The 24,448-nt window shown below is 38.5% G+C and overlaps 4 protein-coding genes across 4 annotated transcripts; 2 read left to right on the top strand and 2 right to left on the bottom strand.

Moving 5' to 3' along the window:
• Window positions 1-2,467: 2,467 nt before the first annotated feature.
• On the bottom strand, window positions 2,468-13,360 carry uri1 (URI1 prefoldin like chaperone). The gene is made up of 11 exons (XM_063480071.1): window positions 12,990-13,360; window positions 12,273-12,307; window positions 6,933-7,011; window positions 6,629-6,764; window positions 5,443-5,534; window positions 5,283-5,346; window positions 4,928-5,123; window positions 4,589-4,829; window positions 4,352-4,503; window positions 3,541-3,781; window positions 2,468-3,203 (listed from the first exon to the last, which is right to left on the bottom strand). The coding sequence occupies exons 1-11, from the start codon at window positions 13,059-13,061 to the stop codon at window positions 3,015-3,017; spliced, it is 1,497 nt and encodes a 498-aa protein (XP_063336141.1). The 5' UTR covers window positions 13,062-13,360; the 3' UTR covers window positions 2,468-3,014.
• A 1,430-nt stretch (window positions 13,361-14,790) lies between these two features.
• On the top strand, window positions 14,791-17,816 carry zgc:112052 (protein C19orf12 homolog). Its single transcript, XM_063481227.1, has 3 exons — window positions 14,791-14,917; window positions 16,087-16,247; window positions 16,405-17,816. Exons 2-3 carry the CDS (start codon window positions 16,088-16,090, stop codon window positions 16,668-16,670), a joined length of 426 nt encoding a protein of 141 aa, XP_063337297.1. The 5' UTR covers window positions 14,791-14,917; window position 16,087; the 3' UTR covers window positions 16,671-17,816.
• Window positions 17,817-18,006: 190 nt separating this feature from the next.
• Window positions 18,007-20,358, bottom strand: LOC134631596 (cytochrome b-c1 complex subunit Rieske, mitochondrial-like). The gene is made up of 2 exons (XM_063480076.1): window positions 20,145-20,358; window positions 18,007-18,725 (listed from the first exon to the last, which is right to left on the bottom strand). The coding sequence occupies exons 1-2, from the start codon at window positions 20,254-20,256 to the stop codon at window positions 18,115-18,117; spliced, it is 723 nt and encodes a 240-aa protein (XP_063336146.1). The 5' UTR covers window positions 20,257-20,358; the 3' UTR covers window positions 18,007-18,114.
• A 106-nt stretch (window positions 20,359-20,464) lies between these two features.
• rxylt1 (ribitol xylosyltransferase 1) lies at window positions 20,465-23,764 on the top strand. Its single transcript, XM_063480074.2, has 6 exons — window positions 20,465-20,796; window positions 20,912-21,094; window positions 21,259-21,361; window positions 21,479-21,793; window positions 21,895-22,065; window positions 23,362-23,764. The coding sequence occupies exons 1-6, from the start codon at window positions 20,649-20,651 to the stop codon at window positions 23,762-23,764; spliced, it is 1,323 nt and encodes a 440-aa protein (XP_063336144.1). The 5' UTR covers window positions 20,465-20,648.
• The last annotated feature ends 684 nt before the right edge of the window (window positions 23,765-24,448 follow it).

Here is a 24,448-nt window from a genome sequence, read left to right on the forward strand (position 1 = left end):
TTATTTTTGAAAACTTCTGTGAAAGCACGGAGGATTTGTATGGAGCTCTCATCTTTTAAAAAAAAATTATACACATTTTTATCGGGATGATGTTGTATGGAACACTTTGTGCTGCAGCTGCTGCTTATTTTTTTCGTATCCGATATGGGTTTTTTCGGCGTTTAAGAGAAGACGGGATTATACCTGAGTGATTATAGGTGGTAAATGACTCTATTAAGAAAGCTTAATTGGAGGCTTGAAGCATCTCTCACACTTCTGCTCTCCGCCTGACATTCAGTATTCTCCAAAAAGGAGAAGAAAATCTTGCCATCTTGCTTCTAATGTAAACATATAGATAAGAGAATATATATATATATATATATATATATACATCAACAGGTCCTTGGGTTCTTCATTTAGTTGTAGATGTAGGTGTTTTCTATGAAGCATCGCTTTTTATCATCATTAAGGCTGTAACCATTGTTTGTTTTTCAGTGGGGGAAGTGATTTTTTTTTTTTATCTTTAATTTTTTACATTTTCTGGCAATTAGTTGGTAACATGTCACAGGTTTCTCATTTTCTCTCAATCGGTTTATAAATTATTGACAAATTAATTCAGCTCTAAAAGTTCTATAATACGCTGCTGTAGTCGTCCCATTGATTTTATTTATGAATATATAGGCTTTAATAACACACACAAAGCAAACTAAAGCAAACAAAAAATGACATTTCAGAGGATTTAAGAGATTAAGGATCGAAAGAGCAGCGCAAAGATCATAGCACAAAGCTGTTCCTGGACATTTGTTTCTCTCCTGTGATTTCCACCTGAGCCTCATTAGTGGAAAAAGTGAGGAACAGAAACCAGTTGCTCTTATAGGCAGTGAGTGTAAATGATCCAAGTACAAGACCGTTGGATATTTCATAACATATGTTCAAATAGCAGTGAAGCAGATACACTGGCTGCTGTTTAATCCATTCTTCTGTCATTTGGAACTAAAAGCTCCCCCTCTCAGACCCAAGCACCTGTCTGGACAACAATACCTGCTGAATCCCTAATCATACAACTCTTAAAATCCCTCATAATCCCTGAAATGTAGATCTTGAGTGTGTTCCAGCTCATTACATAGATTGTATGCAAGTTTTCTTTGAAATGTAGTTCCAGCATATACCTACGCAGCTTAACCTACATAAGACCATTGATCTGTGTCTCACCAACACAACTCTAGCATGTTAAGCATTGCCTAATCTGTCTCATGCTACCTGGATTTTCATATTGGAGGAATAATCCTGGAAGGGAGGAGGGTGAGGGGTGTCACCTCTGGACCTGTTTCAAAGCTTCTTATCAGAGACATACACTCCCACCATTTAACTAAAAGGGGAGTGATAGAGTTTTTAATTCAAAAATCATAGCTTTAATTAAAGCTGCATTTCAGTGTAGATGAAGTACATGTGCATCCGCTGCTGTGCTAGTAATCAATAGGTGCTCAGTTGAGTTCAGCATTTTGACCTTTTAGGCCACTAAAAACAGGAACACCTCCCCTCACTACTTCATCCAGCTAAAAAAAAAAAAAGAGGCCCTTTTGGATTTTTCCTATGATTGTTTTGAAACTGTAAGTAGAGTCACAGGAAACTGTCACTTAGTTTTGAAGGTTACGTGATTGTTACTTAAAAGAGCACAATTTATAATGTATTTATTAAGCAGTTATTTTTCAAATAGGCCATTTATGTAAAAAAAACCAAAACAAAATACATTAAAAAAAATATAAAATACAACAAATGAATATTTTGTTTTAGGAAACGACTTGCAAAATACGTCTCATATTTTATTCTTTGAATAGTCTGTTTCACCCACTGTTCTCTGAACTGCATATTTCTCAACATTCATGCAGTGGTTTTACAGTTTATCCTTCTCCTAAGCACATTTAATGCAACCATGAACTTCTGACTTTGATCTGTAAATAACACTTGCTTCTGGTCTTTAGCAGTGAAATGTTGGTGTTGCACCCAAAACATCCTCGATTTGTTTGTCTTGGGAATTCTTTCTCTTCCTTTAAGACTTGACTTTTTACTAACAGGAGGAGCCATTTTGCTTTCAATTAACTTCCAGATTTGATGAAGCATTATTGCTGCCTTAGAAAGTTCAATGGCGGATGGTGCTTTACTTAGCTCTTCTAATTCCACTGCATAACAGGAAATTCACTAGGAGTAACAATAATTCATAAAAGCCTTATCTCAGCGTCTAGTAACAGCTATTTAAAGACTGAAACAATTTACACTAAGCATCAGGCAAAAAATAAAAAAAACTAAAATATTATTACCCATTATTACTGTGCTGTGTGCAACAACAACTGGAGAAAAACGTTTTGGTATAAGATATTCAGAAACACAATAAAGCTCTGTCAGCAGACCATAAATGAAATATAGATCCATCTCCTTGTGTAGGAGAGTAAGAATTATTTTCTCTTATGGAACAAAGAGAAATCAAGACTTGTAGTCAAAATCATTTATTTTTCTTTTACTTTCCATCAATATTTTTTTTCTGTTTTACATAAAGCTTGTCACAAAGGAATACATACATTCAGTAGGACAGGTCAAGAGAAGGTAAAATGAGAGCTAACGAGACCTGATTCTGTTTAATAATCAATACTGGGGGAAAACAAACAAACAAACAAACAAAAAAGGCAACTCATCTTATGTGGCAAAGCCTACAGTCTGAGTTAACCTGGTGATATCACAGATCAACAGAAGAGTAGACAGGTAAACGTATGACAGACTGCAAATGTCTTAAACAAGACTAAAAGAAGAATGTCTTTTAAAGCAGATAAGCAAAAGAGGCTGCAATAAACCGTAAAAAAGCAGTGTTACGCAAAGGCTGATTTGTTAAGTGTTCTACTTCACAGACAGAAACAGAAATCAGTGGATGAAAGGCGTGCAAAGAAATGAGCATGTGGTTTGTTTTTTGTTCAGTTACCAGAGAGAAACAAAGGCTTCACAAAAGATGTTCATGTAAAAGCTGAATATTTGCCTGTTAACAGTCACTTCTGCTGCAATCGGGCAGCTTTGAACTTTGACACCCTCTTTGGGGCTTGCTGGGGTGGGGCAACATCAGGCGCCACCTCCTCCTGTTTCCTCTCCAGTATTGTTGGCAGAGCTGGTGGAGAGATGGTCAGATGAGGGACAGCTGAGGGCATTGGATCCTTTTCTATAACTGTACCTGAAAAAGCCTGAGAAAGAGAAATAAAAAAGAAATAACAGTAAAGAAACTGATGTTGCATCACACTTTCATATATTTGTGCTCGGATATATTGCAGAATCTTTCACACCAAAATGAGATTAAGAACTATACAAAGAAACGTGTACAGGTAACAAATACTAAACCAACTTAAAGCTCTTTCCAAAGCTGGGACACTACTTAAAATGAAATAACACAAGTGCAGTAACTTTGAATCATGCAGACCATACATTTAATCAAAATGAGTGTAAAAATCTCAATGCTGAAACTTTTCTAAATGTTACATTTACTCTGAGCTGAATACTTTGAAGCATTCAGGTCTCTTTCACCTCAAATCTGCTGGGAGGTTGCAGCAACACTGCTGTGGGACTGTCCTCTTCTGTGATGCCATCGCTGGTGTCGCTGTGCGTTGCTTCGTCGTGACTGAAGCTGCGTCCCATAATTCTGCGCTCTTCAAAGTCTGCAGCGCTGCTCTCACTTGTGTCGCTGCACACGCTGTTCTCTCGACTGCGTGACTTCAGTATGGACTTCCTAGGTATGGGTTCCCCATTTTTCACATCTACAAACAACCTGATTAAAAAAAAAAAATAAAGTAAGAGTCCAGTTTCACCAGTCAAAGCAGCTAAACATGAAGTATATGGAAAAAAGTACTGGGCCACCAAAATTTTACATCCACAGAAGCTGCTCGAAATTCCATGAAGTTCCTGGGACACGTTATTTTTGCTGATGTTAATGCAAAAGCAGGTTTATAACTCAGTCGTTACTGAGTCAGCACAGCATTGCCAACTATGAATATGCTCTCAATGTCGACATTCAGTTATTGAGATAACAGTGACTGAGTTGGTGTAGCTCCTCAATGCTTCTACTTTGCAGTAATGCCACTAGCAGCTGATCAGGAAGAGAGCGAAGAAATTTCCCCAAACCTATTACAGCACTCAAAATCAGTGAGCGCCTTAGAGTGACCCATTTCTTCACTGGTTTGTATTGCTTGATTTTATACACGTGTAGTAACGGGACTGAAAATACAATGTGGCCAATTTTTTTTTCCATACTTCAAACCAGAATCTGTTTATGGCCAAATTTCAATTTTATACATGCAAAATTCATTTGTTCATTAAGTCTAACTGCAATATTTTTTACCTGTAAATGTCTGCTGGTGTTGTGATTTTGTGAAGTTCGTGATGAGCATGTCCATTGCTGTGGCCATTTTTCTTTTTCCTCTTCGAGTGTTCCTTCTGCTCTTTCCTTTCACTAAACTTCAGTGTGGTGTTTTTGCCTGTATTTATTCTCACCTGATGCAAAAGGCAGACACATGGAAAGATGAAGAGAAAACTCACAGAAGACTTACAGATGTTCTAACTTATTCATGGCTCTAACCTTCTTGGGTTCGACTGTGTGAGAAAAGTAGATAGTAGGCAAACAGCTGGCTTCCTCTTCCTCCTCAAAGTCTTCTTCCTCTTTCCTGTCCTGTCTAAGTGGTGCTGTGCTGGAAGGCAGCGCGCTCCAACCTGGCTTCAAACTCAGCCCATTTACTGGAGTCGCAGCATCTGCATCTTTCTCCTCTTCTGAGGAAGAGGATGATGTGTCCTCACCATTCATGTCTCCATTATCAGATAATCTGAAGGGAAAAAAACAAAACATCTAAATTTGAAAAAGAACATGGAAAGAGCAGGATTATTGATCCTCATACAAAAACAGAAAAGTATCTTCACATACTTGTCCTGCTCATCTTGTAGTTCCTCCAGCTTCTCGAGTTCATTCAATCTAGCCCATAGCTCCTCCTCAGTCAAAATGCATTTCTTGCTTCTGCTATCTCTGCTTTCCTCCTCATTCTCCTCATCCTCTTCTTTAAAATCAAAAACGACATCCTGCTTGGGCTTAGAGTTTGGCTTGTGAGCTATTCTTTGCTTTCCTGTTAAAGCGTACAGAAAAAGAAACCTTTAAACTATTCACGACTACATATGAATTTAATTCTGGTGTAGAATTAAGCAATGGGTGAAAAGCTACACTGCTTTCTCTACGGCCATGATGACAAGTGAAATGAGGTCAGAAGAAAGGCTGACAAAGATACCTTTGGTGACAACGGAGTCATTGTTTCCAACCTCCTCTCTGATGTCAACATAGTCGCCTTTACTCTAAAAGAACAAGAACACTACAGTTAATGTTTTGCCCCCATTTATGACTTGCACAATAACTTATGTGTGAGACAACTTGTTGGTAATGCAACATACAGCAGAGATGGTTTCCAAATTCTTCGCAAACCCAACTCTGGCTTCAAAGTTTTTTATCGTCTTGGACAGGCCATCTAGTTCATTCTTCACATCTGTAGACAGCAGATGCATTTTCATTAAACTGTGCACTTAGGAGGGCAAACTGACAAAGCCACATGTGCCGAAAAAAGACACAGAGACAGCAGGCAGATTTCAATGAAACGCTTCAAAACGAAAAAAAGAAAAAAGACAACCAGCTTGTAAAGAGTTAAAATCCTAAACAAGTTGTGAAGAGAAAAAAATGAAAAATGATGACACAAACAGTTGATAATATCTTCTGCCCTGAATACTACTCCGGATCATTAAATCTTCACAACAATTAAGCCCTTTCACTAATAGCAGCAGAGGGCCCTTGTTTCCATGGCAATCGGGAGCCCCTCCAGTCAGTGCATCAACTGGAAGTGAGGAAAGGTCAAACACAGAAGGCCTGACAACTCAGCCGCTGTCTGACACATTTCAGCTAGCTATGTTTGTATTACAGCACTTAGCTCTGTAATAGCAGGGTGGGCAGGGTCAGGAGATGGGGGAGGACGAGAGCGGGGGGGTTGGGGGTGGCGCTGCGGATGGGGCTGTGGCAGCACATTTCTGCTTCACTAAACATTCTAATAATGTTCACATCAGAGATCGTTACTTGGGCCCATTTGACTTGATATGAGATTTTCAGACCTAGAAATGAGCAGCGGGGTTAACACACACAGGGAAGCAAAGCTGCACACAACTGATGTGAGATCGAACAAAGCCGCTGCAGTAACAGGGCCCGATTTGACCACAGAAAAGAGGAACAGGTAGGAGCTGTTATCCCACGGTTCACAGCCTAAGCAGCGACAGCGGTGACCTGAATGAATGCAAAAGCTGCACAGTCCATGAGCCCTGCAAACACTGCACATTGAAATAAAGGCACGTCGAATGTGTCGGCAACCCGCTCTGACAAACTTCCAACAGCTGTAGCATCTTTGCATACGTATGACTGCTGTGGTGAATCGTTACACGGTTTAAAGTTTTTCCTTCAAGGATCTGCTCAGACGTGCTATGTTGATATGATGCACTTGCGCCCTCTGCTGGATGAAAAGCAGCACTGACAGATTGTGTTAACGTCACGCGGTAAGTATTCAGTGAGAAGTGAAAAAAGTTTAAGGAAAATACTCACATTTCATCCTGTGATCAACAATTTTTTGAGCTTGCTTGGAAGAGCACTTGGCGAACCAGTTATCACCCAGCAACACTGTGACCTCGTTGGTGTGTACCAGTTTTCCGGGCATAAAGGCCAAAGGGCCAAATGGTACCTGCACGTGTGGAAAAACAGAGCGTAAGAAAAAAAAAAAAGGGAAACAGGTCAAATCAAACAGGTAGAGCAAACGTAAATAAAGGAGTAAAGTGTATATAGGAGTGAACTTTGGTGTATTTTAGAATTCTCTCCTTTCCTGTGTATTTTAAACAAGGTCATCACTCACCATGATGTCATATGACAGTTGATCTGGCAGAGTTTTGAGGCGGTCATTCAGGGCTTCATAGTCACCCGACACCTTCTTCCTGCAAACAAAACATTTCTCCCATGAAACCACAGCTCTCCTCTGAAGCCATCCTGTCTAATTTGGTGTGTTTGTCATATCTTGGGATAAGTCGAAATTTAAACAATGAGAAGCAAACAATGGAGTAAAGGGGGAGTGCCTGTTTTCCATTTGGGGAGGGCAAATGTGGCATAGCAGCTAAAGTAGCCTCAAGATGTCACTGTTTTTCATTTACTTATTCTTATTACTGGGCATTGTAAAACCTTAGGAATTATAGGAAGAGAAACTGACCAAAAAAGAAAGAAAGAAGGAAAAAAGAAAAAGGACCAGCTAATTAAAATTTCTTATCATATTTATACAATAAAGACAACAGAAACAAAAAATTCCCTCAGCAAAAATCACTTGACCACTTTGTAAATGGACCACAGCTACCAAAGCTTTATGCCAGCATCCCCAACATAAACTACTGAATCAGGCTCAGCTTCCAATGCCTTTTACAGCAAGTGTTATATTCCCATTTGAAAGCGCAGTGCTGCCAACAGCCCCCTCATACTGGGTAATAAATCCCTTACTCCAGTCATCTGTTGGAAGAGTATTTTCTCCTTTACACTCTCCTATTGCAATCAAATGTTTAAAACCAAACTTTTTAATGAGCACTTTAAAATCCAATTAGTAAACAGCTACAGCAATGGAGGCAACAGTACTTTTTTGTAGCTTTTGTAATGCATTTTCAGTAGGATTTATGAATTTTACATTTATGAACTTTGTATGCAGTTACATCCATAAGTTGTTGGTTTCCAAGCAGTTGGATTAACTGACAAGCAGACTGACTGTCAGGTGAAGCCTGTTCCCTTATGTCATGACAAGTAATACAGATAAAAGATCTTTAGTCGATTATAAGCTTTTAATTTGGATTTAGTAGCTGTTTACTGGAGATGTTGATGAATGAAGGCCATTATTATGGTTAAAAAACAAGCAAACAAACAATGATCAAGAAGCTGGCCTCACAGCCTATTGTTCGTCAGTGGTGCTAGTTTCAGTCATTGTGCATAGGTACTGTTTATAAGGGTGGGGAAACCTGCAGTCAGCTGAGACTAAAGAAGTCACTTGAATGAATGATTTAAAACAGAATCTACTTCTTGGGAAACAAACAAAATGAACCTATGTAATCTGGCCTACAGAAAGGTCAGATTACACGTTAGAGAAAACATGTGAAAGCCCCTGCAAATTAAAAAAATATATATATCTGAACCAATAAAACCACAATTAACTTGTACCACAATGATAGAAAGCAAAAAGTATGGAGGAGGAGAGAAACAGCCCATGAGCTGAAGAACACGACATCATCTCTCAAACGTGGTGAAGACAATGTTATAGCATGGGCACATATGGCTGCCAGTGAAACTGGGCCAGGAGTGTTTACTGATGATGTCACTACTGACAGAAGTACATACTGTGAAGTGTACAGAGCTATAGTCTCTGTTCAGATTCAACCAAATGCTGATCAGAAGGTGCTTCACACTGCAAACAGATAATGATCCAAAGCAAACTGCAAAAGCAACCCAAGAGTTTATCAAAGTAAAGAGATGGGATATTCTTCAGTGACCAAGTCGGTCACCTGATCGCATCCCAACAGATCCCGCTTTTCAAATACTGAACACAAAACTGAGGGCGGAGAGACCCCCAAAAAACAAACAAGCAGCAGCAAATGAAGGTGGCTGCGTGAAAACCTAGCAGCATTTTATGATGTCCTTCGACAGACATTGACTGGAAAGGATTTTTTAATTCAAGTATTTAAAAAGATCCTTATATTTACAAGTATGTTTGTGCAAATAGTTTTAAGCCTCTGAAAATGGGGGAGTGTGTATAAAAATGGTTGCAAATCTTAAGCAATTAAATAAAAACAACTGACCGCTTGACTTAAAAACCACCATGGTAGTGTACAGATTAAAGCTATGATTAAAAAAGCCAAACTGTGTGAATTTCATCATAAATCTTCTACTGCGTGCTCCTTTAAAGGGCCACCACAGCAGATCATCTACCTCCAACTCTTATACACATATCCTCCTTCACTGTATCCATGACTTTACTCTTCAGTCTTCCTCTTTCCTTTCTGCCTGGCAGCTCCAAAATACCAACCATCTCTCCTCTACACATGTCCAAACCATCTCAGTCTTACACCTCTAGCTTTGTCTCCTAAGCTGTCCTGCCAATATCCTAATCTCTATCCCTATTGGTCACTCCCAACAGAAATCTGAGCATCTTCAACTCTGTCACCTCCAGCTCTACCCCCTGTCTTTTTATCAGTAGCAACACCTCTAAACCATACATCATAGCAGGTCTCACTACCATCTTGTAAGCCTTCCCTTTCACTCGTTCTTCTATCCATTTGTCAAATCACCCCTGGCACTCATCCCTATCCACTCCACCCTGTCTGTACTCTATTCTTCACCTCTCTTGTACACTGTCTATTATTTTAGATCACTCACACACACTTCACTCACTGTGTTGGAAGGATAGAAAGAGTATTTTGAGCAGTGGCAAATTTAAAAATAAATAAAGACATTGAGAGGGGACCTTTAGATTCACAGTGCAATACAGTGGCCTCAGCATATTTTAAGATATTTTTCTGCTTCTTCTTTTGAATTTACTTACTTTTTTTGTTTTTAATTTGGGAATAGGCAAATATTCTGCCAAATCAGACCCTTGTGTAAAAGAAACGTGAGAGAAACTACACTGAATAGCGTATAACTGGACTGGATTAATGTATCAATAATAACAAAAAGGGGATTTATCTCACGTCAGGTCCGTGAATGCTAATAGGAGCATGAGGGAGATATTTATCACACTCTATGCACGCCCATATAGTCTTTAAAAGCCCTAGTCAGTGGAAATGAAATCACCTGTGTGAGTCTGTCGAGACTTACAGGACAATGTTTACACATCTATTCAAAAGAAAATGTTTTATTGCCCTTTTACTGATAAGTACTCTCTTTCATTTTACACATAATGCAAAATAAATGTAATAACACAAAACCGACATGCACTTTTCTTATTTTAATCAATAATACTTAAAACACTGATGCTAACACCCCCTACTTAGAATCAATGGAAATGCACTTACTGTAGCAAATCTACCCTGTAGTGAAGCCCCTACACAGTCATGGTCCACTCACACAGGTGTTTTTATCTGTCTGTTAAGAGCTCTACTATCTCTTAATGTCTCTCTGTGCATACACCACATGTCAATTCCCTTAAATGCAGCAATACTTTCAGCATCTTTTTTTTGTTAGCAGCTCTGCTAATCTATGTCTGCTTACAATGCCTGTTAGGGCTGTTCGATATAACGATATATATCGGATGACGATAGAAAAACGTCTATCGTTTCATTTTACGCTATCGTTTGTTTCGTGGTGTCGCAAAATAAACTGTTTATGGCAATATTTTTTCATCATTTTGATGGTCACTGTAGTGGCTATATTAATTTCTTAAAGTTCTCTCTTTCTCTTATATTTAATATAACCACACTACGGACGGACAAGCGCTTGTTTTTTATGCGTTTTCGTTAGCAACAACGACGGTAAAACCACGGCGTGTCCGTTTGTTTATTTTCCACATAAACCTTTCACAATAAAGCTCAAGATCCTGTTGAGGCTTTTCAAAATAAAACGAGTCACGTGAAAGATGCAGAGTATTTACGGATGAGAAGCAAAAAAGAGCCGCCAGGTGCTAAAAAATAAACCTTAGACTCAAACGTTAGAACAGACTTTTCTCCGCAGCATGCTGTGTAATAAATACTTACAAAGAAAACAGTGGCCGTTACAACTTATGTCTAAAAATGTATAGTTCCATGCATCAGCTAAAACACTCGACTCCAGGTACACGACGCCCAGCTGGAAACACTTCACGCAAGTCGAGATGCCCGAGATTCACAGAATTTACAGGAAATGTTACATTTTTGCAATTTATATCGTTATATCGACGATAGATTTCTTAATATCGGGATATGAGATTTTTGTCATATCGCACAGCCCTAATGCCTGTAGTATAACAAGGCACAAAAACAGACTACTGCCACTGAAACAAAGTAGTAACTTCGTCAAATACGACAAATGGCAATGTGAAATATACTATATACACTTAAATACTGGGACACACCTTTAAATCTTTGAATTCAAATTTCTTAAAATCCATCACCTAAACATGCATTTACAAACATTTGTGAAAGAACTGGTCTTTCCAAAGACTTCACTGAATTCAAGCGTGGTACTGTCAATAAATTTCTTTCCTACTAGATAGAGTAAAAGCATTCGGGAACCAAAGTGGCAGACCATGTAAAGTTTCAGAGCGAGGACAATGAGTAATGAAGCGCATAGTAGACAAAAGTCGTCATCACTCTGCCGACTCAGCAGCTACAGACCTCCTCTGGCATTAAGATCAGCACAAAAGCTGTGCGTTCGGAGCTTCATGGCACAGGTTTCTATGGCTGAGCAGCTCCCGTAGTGTAATGCGTAAGTGGCCCAGTATTTTTGTCCATATACGGCATCTCTGCATGTTTCCCTTTTGTAAACTACTTGCACGTGCACATTCAATAAAATAAGCCAGTTTTCTTTTAATCAGCTGTGCTGTTGCAACACAATTTGTGCTAAACAAATAAATCTAAACTTGTTGATTTCACATCAGAGTGAAGTCTGTCCTTGAAGACCCACAGGTCATAGCAAGCAAGGATTGATGAGTATTAAGTAAGAGAAATGAGATAGAGTCACCCTCCCTGACATGTTACTTCTCTGATAATACTTCAATCATTCTATTTATTAACCAAATTCTGTTAAGGTGTTTCCATGTCACTAACCTGCTGTTTTGCATCACAGGCACTGTTTATTGTTAAATACTCCAGGGTTGTTGACAACACTAACAGTAACACCTACAATAAAAAGTCAAAAATCTGTGCTGTGAAATGGGGCCTGCTGGAACCTGAGCAAAGGTCAAACACTTCATTAGGAAATAAAAGAATATCACTGTGTGGGTGTGCACAAACTTGATAAGCAACTGACGTTATCTGTCAATTTAGAAAGTATTGATGATCAAATTTTGGTTATAACAGCGTGTTTGTGCAAAATAGGGCAAAATAATGGGGATGTCTAAACCTGATATAGTAAACTTCAAAACTACACTGAAGGAATATTAGAACATGAAGAACCTACACAGTGTACTCAGTTAATGCAAGTATATTTTAAAAACAATCAACTTTGTGCTCAAGTTCATTGGTGCTTTCATGCTTACCAGTGTTGAATCCGACTTTCACAGTCTTTCACCACCTATTTCAGGACAAATAATTTTAGTAAGAATCAAGCTGATAAATCTACGCAACTTACACAGTCTTCAGGTGGAAAATCTAAACATTTAAAGCATCTGTGATAAAACATTCATTTCACTTTTACTTTACCCCGGCTGCAGACTCAACTGCCCAGAGGCACGAAGTTATATGTAATAATAGTTTGACAATCATCACACACAGGGAAGTAGGTCAGCAACTCCGAGGAAGTAGGACGAGACAAACACGGCTGTCAAAAAATTAATACATTTAAAAATGAAGCAAAAAAATGAAATAAAAACACAGTGTTTTTGTGTCTAGGTGAAATTTACTTCCCAAAGTAAAGAAGCAAACAGCACTGGTATAAAATTCTTTTTTTTTTTAAATGCCAAGAAACGAACCTAGCTGAGCACGCCCTCCTACAACATTTAAACTTGAACATGTGAGTGTCTGCAGAAGGAGGAAGCTTCTCGAAAACTGAAAGTCAAAACAACAAACACTCTTCGTGTAACCTGTGAAACAATAATGGCACAGTTGTCTATATCTGCAGTAAAAGATACTTCAGCAAGTCCCAGCAAGTGGTTCCAAGACCTTTCCCGGTGCACCATGTGGCCAGTGACTGACGGTGGCTTGGCTAACGTTGCATACTAGCCAGCAAAATGTTTCGCGACAACTGGTGATATTACCTTTTCGTGCTCCTCTCGGAGCCTGATAACTCCGCCGAGGTGTTCTATATCCACTTGACCCTTTTCAGCCATTGCCAACCCACTTGCACAAAAGAAATTTCTGGTGTTTCGTGACCCCAAAACAAAGCTCAAGGGCTGTTGTGAGTCCTAAAGAAGTGTTTATGAATGCAGCAGCAGCTATTCCTGAGACCCGTTCTGCTCGTATTCATCAATGGGGCAGTGATAGTTATCCACACTTTCGGAAGTGATATCATCTCACACTCTCATTTCAGAATTTCTGCATGATTTCCAAAAATATCCACAGTCTGAATATCCGAAGATTAGCCAATACTCCTTGTCACTCTCGCTGCGCCATGCACCTCCGTCCAACTCCAAGAACTCAACCGTTATTCCAGGGTGGTATCCGGTCTGAACTTTCAAAATAAAAGACTTCGGTTTATACTTGGTTTAGCATTAAAATTAGCATTAGCGTAACATTAAAGGAAAAAAAACTAAAACAATTATACTTTTGGTGGACAGAAGTGAATAGGAATAAATCTGGTAAAATTACAGTCACAACAAAGTGCACACCTTGTTGTGGCTTCTTTCTACTCTCAAGCCCATCCTCCCAGTTTACATCAGCAAGTTTTTCGTAAGGCTAAAAAATCAGTCCGTGTTGGATTCACACAAGTAATTCAGCTTGCGTATGGAAGGTTAAGATATGGAGGTTGACTGGGCCACTGCAACACCTTGGGTTCGGTCAGACTTAATAACTGCAAGGCGCACACATCCTGTGACTAAAAATGATTAAATTTAAAAAGTGTGTACTTTATTTTTACCATGGCTCCACGAGTACTATAAAAGTTTTAGCATTAATGCATCGCTTTCCTTTCTCATTTAATGCTTTTATTTTAAATGTCAAACATTGCATTTTCCGTTTTGGTTTCAAATGAAGCGAGCTTGATGCAGTTCTTCCTCCCAGTGTACTCTGGGTAAATATGAACGTCTGCACAGATGTAAACAATCTAAAGCGAGGTAATGTTGTTCCACCTGCATATAAAAACAAAGTGACAAGCACATCAGATTTGCACATTCAGGCACTATTTAACTGGCAGCAGGTGGAAACCTCCCCGTGTTCACCTTCCCGATGCTGCACGAAAATGTACATATAATATTTAAACACACATCACATAAAAGCCTATAAAAGTATCAGAAGTAACGAGTGAATCAAACACGGCAGTTGAATGAGTTTGGTTTAATATGATAACAACAATATGATTTATCCCCAAGCTCCCAACCTTGCTGTTTGGCAGGAATTAAATAGTCTGTTTTTGTTGCTTTTAATTGCTGTTGGAAATATGAGAAACCCTAATTTCCTTCGGGATTAATAAAGTATTCTACTTCTGATTCTGATTCAGAAACACCAGTTATAAACAAGGTGTACACAAGCGACAAAAAAGAACGGCTAATAATTCAGAGTTTACCCTTTAAAGCACAGTGAACACAGATTATTTGGCCTGAAAATCAAAGACTATTTTCAACTGTCCAATGATATTTTAACGTATTTAAGTTAAGAATACGTTATAATGGCTTGATGCCATATATGCTATATTTATAAACTCACACGCTGTTAAAATGTACAATTTGTAAGAAAAATATAACAATACTAATTTAGGCTAGTCTAAAAATATTATACATTGCTGAAACTTGTATTGGAATTTAGGCTGAACACTATTTTAATTCAACTGAATGTGGTTTACACGTTTGTAGTTTTTGGACTTGAATGCAACTTCCTAGCCATTCCCATCAGGCATTGCGACAAGAGTCATACAGCAAGCTTCATATATCATGAGGCGCATGCGGAGCCCGGCCGAACTGAACAAATATTGAGAATGACATAGTAAAAACAGGACCAGTAAATGTCGATAAGGATTTGAATAGACAGCAAGGTATGTTCCAAGCGTTTACTGTGGATGGTGAAGCAGCTATGGCTTTAATTTGAATTGACCGAGTTTTGTAGAAATGACAGAGCTGCGCAGTCTGTTATGAAGCTTTTGATTTCTTGATCGCCTTAACAATGCGAAAGCGTGCGGGAAGAATATTCATAATGTTAATTGTTTGTTTTTTTTCAAAAACTGTTTTTAGTAAAGGTCGCCAAATTCAGCATCAGTTGAAGTGAGATAAGGGCTCACGGTGATTAAATTGCGGCTGTATGGATAGATAATACTATCAGTTTAACTTGCATTAAGCCAGAAGTCTCATAACACAAGAACATTCACCAAAATGTATTAATTATCAACAGCCCAAATAGTCCGTTTGAGTTGTTAATGACTTTATTATTCCTAAACTTCAATGTGTAATTATGGTTTATTTAACCATTTATTGTGACGAGAGTCTCTGGTGTTATGGTTGAATTTAACTGTAATTAAAAACACTCTGTATATAATTATAAAAATCAGTGCGTACAATAGCTGACAGTAAACATTTTTTTATTTTAGTAGAAGTGTCAGACTCTTATTAACAGTGAAATAAAAATGATGCGTTCACGAGTCAATCTGAGGGCGCATGCTCGGTAAAAGTATGACCGTTTGCATGCCTATCTGGAGTGCGCATAAAGGCAAAGCATTTTAAAAACAAAGACCTTTGTAACCTAGCTTTTCGAGATACCGGTCATTGATTTTTTTTTTTTAACCTATTTATATCACTTCTGCTCATTGTCTCATATTTACCTTTAACTTTGTTCTGTTTTATTTTCAAGCTTAATGTTATTTTTTCATTGAGAACTGATTTAATTACGTCTGAAGTTTCTTATTTTAGCTATTTAAAATGTTAAATGTTTTATTGTTAAAGTTTAGCAAGTAATGTGTGGAATTTAAGATGAGCTAAGCTGTGTTGGTATTTTGTTCATTTATTTAATTTTGAATTTATTTTTCAATTATAACCTGCTGAAATGTTGGCAATGCTGCTGCTGTACCCAATCTTGTGAAACTGAAAGTATTTAATAAATTATGAGGGAGCACTTCTAAATAAAAACACAATTTCAAATCCTTTCAACTTTTATGGGCCTGTGTTGCTGAAATGTTGCAATTGTTTTATGAATCGCAAATCTAATCCACAGGATGTCTCCACGAATCGATGATGTTATGAAGCTGTGTTGTGAGTTGTCCGCCAATCAGCAAGTTAAGACCACAGTAAAAGGTTCCGGGAAAGGAGCAGCAGCAGCTGGGGCGCTGGCCTTTGCTGGAGGATTGGTTGGGGGTCCTCTTGGCATAGCTGTAGGTGAGTGGAACAATGCAACAGTTCCTCTATCTTTAGGAACCATTTCTAATCATATAGATTCATCATAAATGCTGATGTATTGGCATTAAGCTGTTTATTTTGGAGTGATCAGCATTATTGCTTTATCTCAAAAGTTTGAAATTTTGATCTTCTGTAGGAGGGGCTGCTGGAGGCCTTCTGGGCTGCTGGCTGACCAGTGGTCAATTCAAACCACTTCCACAGATCATAATGGAGCTCAGCCCTCAGGAAAAGCAGAAGCTTTATGATGATCTCATGGAAATCCTGGGAGACATTGAGTGGACTGATTTGGCTCAGCTGATTGCTCTCGTCATGGGCAACGCAACTCTGAAGCAGCAGCTTACGGCTGCTCTTCTTGGATACATCACCAAGGAGCTCCAGGCAGAGGTGCACTATGTTGATTAGTCGCTTTCAATATTGTGACACAGAAGCCTAAATGCAGAGGAGGATGTTCTCTGATGAGTGTGAACTGCTTTTTGACACTTAAAAGACTCTTAATTAAATTCTGTATGATATAAATGTTACATATGTTGATGAAAACAGCTGTATGGCTGGGTAATTTATTTTGATAAGTGCAATTATTACTTATTTATTGTATCATTTATTCTGTCTTTAACTGCACCGATCATCAAGTCTGGCTTTAAGTCATAGTGAATTTTAGGTTTGATGGAGTTGTGCATTTACTCTGATTTTGTCCAGTCTACTATCTGATTTACATAAGGATTGTGAACTGACTAAGCCAAAATTCTGCTGTGTAATATAAAGATTTGATATAATTACATCAATTACCAACCTTTTTACATTTTAGCAGATTTGCCAGCAACTGTATACAGCATATTGTACACTTTGAATAAAAAATAAAACCAGTGTGGACTTGGCATTTGGCATAGCAGTCTTTATTCCTTGGCATTGAATCCATCTGGGCATTAACATTGTAGATCTGTCTTTTATTAACCCTTGGGAGCACTAACACACTTAAGCTAGCATGCTGGGGTTGGCATAGGATTCTAGTAATCTGAAGGTCTGTGATTTTATCCTAGCTCGTCCAGTCTGTATGTTGAGGGGTCTTTGGGCAAGATACTGAACCCTAAGCTGCTCTTAGTGCATCCATGAGCATTTTTGTGAGTGTGTGTGTGCTTATTATTCTCATGAAAGTGCGCAAAGGCATAAGACACATAGACTTTAGAATGTGTGAATATGTGCATATAGCATGTAGAGTAGTGGTTCAAGTGCTCAAAAAGACTTCCACTTAACTTCCATTTTATTGTGATTCTGCTCTATATTATAGACATATACCTTCTCCATTAACCTTTTATCAGCGTGAATGAAGAATCGCCTTTAAGAAAGTGCCTCCAGACATCCTTAATAAGAGAGTTGGCTGTCAGATAATTAAATGTATGTAGTTTAAAATTCACACTAGAGTCTCAAGTTATTTTTGAAGCATATGTATTTTTAAATATAGCTTTATACACCTGTTGTGGGTGTTTTGGTTCTGTATTTTACATGGTTTCATTCCTGCTTTAGTCATTTCTGATAAAAACTTTCTTCTGGTCTATTTATCTTTGCTTTTCTACTGTTGTGTCACTGGCCCAATAATAAAGTGGTGAAAAATTGTTTGTGTAAGTAGATTAAGTTCTTTTTAAGATCCAGTATTAAAGTATAATTGCTTTATGATATCAACATAATGAACTGAAAAAATAACACAGTTAAAATTGAAAAAAAAAATCCATGATTTCAATAATACAGTTGGATATAATATTCTTTATTAGTAAATACACAACCCCAATTCTCTCAGGGAGCCATCAGAAAATACATATTACAGAGAGGAACCGAGGCAGAGCTCCTGTATTTATCCCACCACCACTGTTTCTTCATCTGGGAATTCATAGTAGGGAACCTCTAGGTTAAGCGGAGCAGGTCCCTTCCTGATTCGTCCTGAAGCATCATAGTGAGAGCCATGGCAGGGACAGTAGTAGCCGCCGTACTCTCCGGCATTAGCAATGGGCACACAACCCAGATGGGTGCACACACCAAGAACAATGACCCACTTGGGGTTGGTCACTCTATCCTTGTCATGCTCGGGATCACGCAGCTCTGAAAGATTCACTGCCTGCTCTGTGGCGATTTCCTTCTCTGTACGGTGACGGACAAATAAGGGTTTTCCTCTCCACTTGAAGGTCATGTTTTTGCCTTCTGGGATATCGCTCAGCTTGATCTCTATCTTGGATAAGGCCAGGACATCAGCAGATGCACTCATGGAGGAGATGAACTGGGTGACGACTGTCTTGGCTGCATAAACTCCCACCACAGTGGTAGCGCCAGTGACCAAGTAAGAGAATACCCTTCTTCCCTCACTGCTCTCTTGGGAGGACTTGTTGGGGTCCATAACTTCAGGCCGTCGGTAGTCTGAAAAGTCTGGAATCTTGATGTCTGTGTGTGCAAGGCGGACTCCTCCAGGAGCTGAAGCGACAAATAAGTTTCAAAGACACAGGCAGGAGATAAATAAACAGATAGTAAACTATACATCATCTCACAAAATAATAATTTTCTGTCAAAAACTCAACAACTCAGAAAAGTGTTGTTTAATTTGAGGCTTAATTCATATTTGACTGTAATGACAATAACCTCTGGTGCATTCAAATGACCCTAAAAACTGAATGACTTTGGTTTGGCAAAAATAAATCTTTAAATTTCTACTTTTTGAGCTCATGCTGTAAATTCCACACGTCCTAATTTTGCAGCCATTTGGTACTTTGAGACTAACCTACTGTAATTCTTTATATGGTTGTTCTAAAAGATCCCTAAAAGTGAAACCATCCCTTAGTTTTGCCGTCAAAGACTCAGCATGCTGGTGGACTGGCAATGTTGTACTGAGCACTTCTTCATCACTTCAGTCTTAAAGTCTGTGTTTTATGCTGTCTCCTTGTGTTCTCCTTTTTTGTAGTGGGTAGTTGTTGCTCACTGAGCCTGGTTCTTCCATTTTCTTAATGTTACATTGAGTTTTGTTTTTTTGCCTAAATGCTTGTACATACTCATTGTTGTCTCATGTCTCATTGTTGGGGTTTTCCCTTTAATATTGTAGGGTCTGTTCCTTTCAATATGAATGCATGCAATACATATAAAATGGAAGTGAAATGAAAAAGGAATTTCAAATTAGGTCAACTGATACACAGGTATAAAAAAAAAGTGGTGATACTAAAAATGTAAGCCTCGTGTTCATAATGCACATAACAATTGTAAATTCTTGAAACTATAATAACATTATAGTGACAATCTGACATGGTGAAAGGCCAAACAGGAAAAAAAATCAATTACTGTGGTTCTACAGCTGCTTGAAAAATTTATTTAGAATTATATGATAATCTGATAATTATACAACATCGGGTTGTTAGGTATATCTAGAATAAATAATAGAAATCTAGGCTGACATCTTTATATTTTGACAAAACAAAGAAAATAAAAACATTTTGCTACAAAACCGAGGCACCATTGTTCACAGTTATCAAATTGGAAACTGTGCAAGTATGAGGCTTAAAAAATGTCTTTTATGTAACCACCTCCATGCAAATGAAATTCTTTAAATATATATTATTATATTTCTTTAGATCCTTCTATTGTCATCTTTTCTTATTCCACTACGCCGTTATTCGGGTCCTATTTGTCAGTCAGGTCAAAGATTACCCATTACCTTTCCATGCTAGCCATAACAACTTGTTTACGATTGGTTTTCAAGAAGCCTCCGAAAATAGGTTTCACATTTTACAGCATTAAAATGTTATAGAATAATTAAGACGCCAGTACTGCGTTTTTTTATCCTCACATCATGCTGCTCATTAGCAATCCAGGCTAACATTAATAACGTTCGTCACTGGGCCTTACCAGCAACAACCGCCACTTCTTTGGCTCCCGGAGACATCAAAGTTTTTAGTGCATGCTTTGTTGTCTGGAGAAACGGGGAAAAAGCCCCGGGACGAGCGGTTATGGACATCATTTTCGCCCAAGATAAGATTTCTCGACCCCACAGTTGGGGACACGACCTTGCGTGTACAATCTCCGGTATGAAACTTGCGTGTAGCACTCTAATCTTCTGTACCGGAAACTGTCCCCGTCTTTTTTAAAGTTCCGCATTAAGCTAACTATCTTTCTTTTTCTCCTCTACAAAAAAAATCGTTATTAAATATTGTCTGACTTCTTCAACTTAATGTCGGTATTAACACGTTACGATAATTTGACCCTAAAGCCTACAAACTAAACACAAATGTTTTAGTACAGGCATTTTTCTCCGTCAGTTGAATCCAGGGGTCCTTGTGATGTAAACAAGGGTCCTTGCAACAGAAACGGAGCTACATACACCATGGTAACCTGAGAAAAAAGGGGAGAACAATGAAAATACCAAAAAGAAAGCTGTTCCTTCTCCTTATTTTTGCATATGTAGCGTTTTCACTCTATGCTGCGTATAATGTTTTCTTCAGCACCAAAGTACTATCCCGCGTTCACAGGGTGGTGAAGAAAGAGACGGGAGCACAATCGGGTAATTTCACGGAGCAGGAGGGCCGCCTGAAAACAGGAGCCGATAATTAAAAATGATATTTATTTAATTTCGTGTGGAAAAAAATTGAATAGATAACGCTGTGTTGGGTTTGTAGGTGGTGTCAGGGATGGCGGTGCTCCATACGTTGCTGATGAGTGGAATCCGTGGGAGGATGAACAGGTGGAGTACAACTCTGCTTTGAACAAAAAGAGAGAGGCCTTCAAACAGTACCTGGGTAAAATTGACAAGAAAAAAACCAAAAGATACAAGGTCCAGATATGGGGGAAAGCTGCAATAGGTAGGTCATGATCTAATGTGTCACAGCCTGAAAGGAGGTTTTGATGTCATCTAAAAATGGAAATAATTTGCACTGTGTCAAGATATTATGGTTTTACATATATTTTATCTCATACTTGGAGGTCTACAGAATAACCGTCATTCGTCTATCTATTTTCTTTACAGGGCTTTACCTTTGGGAACATGTTTTAGAGGGCCCCCTCAACCCCACTGACAAGGTAGCACAATGGAGAGAGGGGGAGCTGCAGTCAGGGAAGATTGATTTCAGGTAACAGATCAGAGATAGAAAGTTTAAAAGCACAAACATATAGTTTGCATTTGAGCCTTAATTACATATTTACTGAAGAAAATGTGACCCCATCCTTGTAAATCACTCTGTCTCTAGTTTCTACACAGGTCCTGCTGTGGTGCAGGGTCATGTGCCTCTGGACATGAATAGTCTGGTTTTGGTTCTCAATGGCCGCGAGAACCAAAAAGTCACTTACTCCACACGGTGGCTGGAGCACGTCCAAACTCTGGTTCAGTCCAATACAGTGTCTCACGTTGCCGTGGTTCTGCTGGGCAATGAGCACTGCAACAACAACTGGATCAGCCCACATCTGAAGAGAAATGGTGGCTTTGTGGACCTCCTGTTTGTAGTGTATGATAGCCCCTGGGTCAATGACAAGGATGTCTTTCAGTGGCCTCTTGGTGTTGCTACGTATGTCCTCGCTTATTGTCTAATCTGTGTGTATGTGTCATGTTTCCGCTTTGAATTAGTAACGCTGTCTAATATAATGCCACAATTTTGTCTCTGTACAGATACAGACAGTTTCCAATGATCAGGCCTAATGCCCAGTTAATTACCTCCAACCGGCCATACCTCTGCAATTTCTTAGGAACTGTTTACAAAAATTCTTCCAGAGAAACACTCATGCATATTCTGACACAGTCTGGCCTGGAAAAGGATTGCATCACCACTGGGAGGGAAAAGTAAGTCATTATTTATTACCTGTTTCATTGCCTTATCTGAAAGAATAAAATCTTTTAGTTTTTTTATTGGCTGGATTATTTTTACTTTGGCTGACTCTGCTATAACATAGCTATAACAAGAGGATAAAAAGTTGAGATATTTAGAATAGTATAAAGAACATCTTGCCACTAAGGCCGTCCCAGTGTATCTTTGTGAAACTATTAATGTCTACAGTAAGCTTTATGGTCAAGCGGTTTCAAATTATTAATTTTGTATAGTGAAATCCAATACTTATTTAAGTTTTAGGGAACCAAACGACTTTGGTTAAAATTAGACATCACAGAGGTCTAAGCTTTTAATCCACATGTGGGCAAAATATAGGGCAAATCAACTGAATCCGACCAAAATCTCCTTAAAGAAAAAGAAAAATGAATAAGAAAGAGGATTATGCTAAGGAATGTCAAGGAGAATGACTGCAATAAGTCTTCACTGCTAATTAAGTCAATTTCAGTGCAGTGTGGTTCATCAGTAATCTACGCAGTAGCGTAGATCAAACAACTGGCAAGATAAATGCTAATTTAAGTGCTGATAAAGAATTTATGTGATATTTTTTTTGTAAAGCTAGCAATATTTATGTTATGATTGATTTATCCGGTGTGTACCCCCACAGATAATTCATCTAAGCCATTCATCTAAGAAAATCCCATTGCTGGTTTAAATCTTTTAATATGAAGAAAAACTGATGTGCTAAATCATTGAACGCTGCCACATCAACACAAACACTTGTTCCCTGGTTTTATTGTGAACATCTAAGGCATTCAGATACTTTTCAAGTAAAGAAAGTAAATAATAAAATTAAGCCTTTAAGATAATCAAGCCCTAATTATATAGGCATAGATAATTATGACATGTGCTCAGTTTTCCACTTATATTTAGGTTATGGCAATTTTGTACCAAGAAACACTTCAGAGCAGCTTATTGAAAACTCTGCAATCTGTTATGTGAAAGATGGGACAGTGGATACCTTTTGCTTAAAATGATTTATGGTCTGTTACTAATATTACTGTCAGTTTACCACATGTTTTAAGTAATAAACATGTCAGACACAGAGAAATTATTACCTGGTAAAAATGGATAAGAAGTAGCTATTCATTTAAGTTTACTCTTCTGACTTGTTTAATAATAAATGGAGCTGAGGTGAGACAGCTTTGAGTTCTAAATGTAAATTACATGGAACAATATTATAGTATATTTCTGTGTTTATAAGGGTAGCTTAAACTGTTGACTGAAATATCTCCCCTTCTTACCTGCCACAGGTGGCTCCCTCAGGAGACAGCAGACAGTCTGAGACGCTATCAGACAGCTCTGGCCCAAAGCGAGCTCACTCTCTGCCCAGTTGGGATCAACACAGAGTCTTACCGCATCTACGAGGCCTGCTCTTATGGCTCCGTGCCCGTAGTGGAAGATGTGATGACACCTGGGAGCTGTGCAGCAGGGCCCAGCTCCCCGCTACGACTCCTAAAAGCTGCAGGGGCGCCCTTCATCTTCATCAGCGACTGGAAGGAGCTCCCAGCCATCTTGCAGAGGGAGAGAGGGGTGACACAGGAGCAGAGGGTGGACAGGAGGAGGAGGCTGCTGGAGTGGTATTCCAGCTTTCGTCAGCAGATGAAGGAAAGGTTCACCGAGGTCATCGAAGAGACCTTCTTCAAAAACGGCTGACTGTGGTGCTTCTAAATATCAGCGGGGTGGGTGACGGTTAAAACTGATTTTATTTATTTTACGGTTTGTGGAGAAATGTGATGTACTACTGACTTAGTGAAAGTGGTGATGTTCTTTTCAATATTCTGGCGCAGGTTATTAAAAAATAATTTATGTGTGTAGTAAAGTTGTAAAGCTGCCATTACTAGTCAGAAAGGGGCCTCGTGATATTTAAGTATATTCATCATCTAAATGTTTACAACTGTGGAATGTACAGGCATTTAGAGATAGAGAATTATGAACTGCCTTTGCATTTTAAAAAAACCCTTAATTTACTTTAAGTATGTTTTATGTGTTTTTATGTAATTCTTATTGTGATTTTTAGGAAACACTAAATAATATGTGTAGAAGAGATTGTAATGTGTTTGCACCATTTTTAACACCCCGATATCCTTTTTAAATCTTTTCTCTTTGTGAGCTGCTTGCAAATGGATGTGGTTGGGATGAAATGTTTTGCTTTGTGGTTAAAAAAAAATCAGCTGTTTTATATTTATTTCAGTTCTGTGCTGCATGTGTGTGTGGATTTCTTTTTTTTTCTTTTCTTTTTTTTTAAAGACAGTGCAGTAAAATAAATGGAGCATTGTCCTGAACAGAAATGTGAGGTTGTGCTTTCATTGTGCCTGCAGATGGCACTGTGGACCAGCT

Source organism: Pelmatolapia mariae, linkage group LG7, assembly GCF_036321145.2.
Source record: "Pelmatolapia mariae isolate MD_Pm_ZW linkage group LG7, Pm_UMD_F_2, whole genome shotgun sequence".
Taxonomy (NCBI): Eukaryota; Metazoa; Chordata; class Actinopteri; order Cichliformes; family Cichlidae; genus Pelmatolapia; species Pelmatolapia mariae.

What these genes read in the sequence shown, in the direction of transcription:
- rxylt1 (XM_063480074.2), top strand. Translation starts at nt 20,649, where the DNA reads ATGAAAATACCAAAAAGAAAGCTGTTCCTTCTCCTTATTTTTGCATAT. An exon ending in AGAGACGGGAGCACAATCGG is followed by an intron (nt 20,797 to 20,911) that starts GTAATTTCACGG and finishes TTGGGTTTGTAG; the next exon opens with GTGGTGTCAGGGATGGCGGT. An exon ending in ATCACCACTGGGAGGGAAAA is followed by an intron (nt 22,066 to 23,361) that starts GTAAGTCATTAT and finishes TACCTGCCACAG; the next exon opens with GTGGCTCCCTCAGGAGACAG.
- LOC134631596 (XM_063480076.1), bottom strand. Translation starts at nt 20,256, where the DNA reads ATGATGTCCATAACCGCTCGTCCCGGGGCTTTTTCCCCGTTTCTCCAG. An exon ending in AGAAGTGGCGGTTGTTGCTG is followed by an intron (nt 18,726 to 20,144) that starts GTAAGGCCCAGT and finishes TTGTCGCTTCAG; the next exon opens with CTCCTGGAGGAGTCCGCCTT.
- zgc:112052 (XM_063481227.1), top strand. Translation starts at nt 16,088, where the DNA reads ATGTCTCCACGAATCGATGATGTTATGAAGCTGTGTTGTGAGTTGTCC. An exon ending in TCCTCTTGGCATAGCTGTAG is followed by an intron (nt 16,248 to 16,404) that starts GTGAGTGGAACA and finishes GATCTTCTGTAG; the next exon opens with GAGGGGCTGCTGGAGGCCTT.
- uri1 (XM_063480071.1), bottom strand. Translation starts at nt 13,061, where the DNA reads ATGGCTGAAAAGGGTCAAGTGGATATAGAACACCTCGGCGGAGTTATC. An exon ending in TGTTGATCACAGGATGAAAT is followed by an intron (nt 5,535 to 6,628) that starts GTGAGTATTTTC and finishes TGCTGTCTACAG; the next exon opens with ATGTGAAGAATGAACTAGAT. An exon ending in ATTTGGAAACCATCTCTGCT is followed by an intron (nt 5,347 to 5,442) that starts GTATGTTGCATT and finishes TTGTTCTTTTAG; the next exon opens with AGTAAAGGCGACTATGTTGA.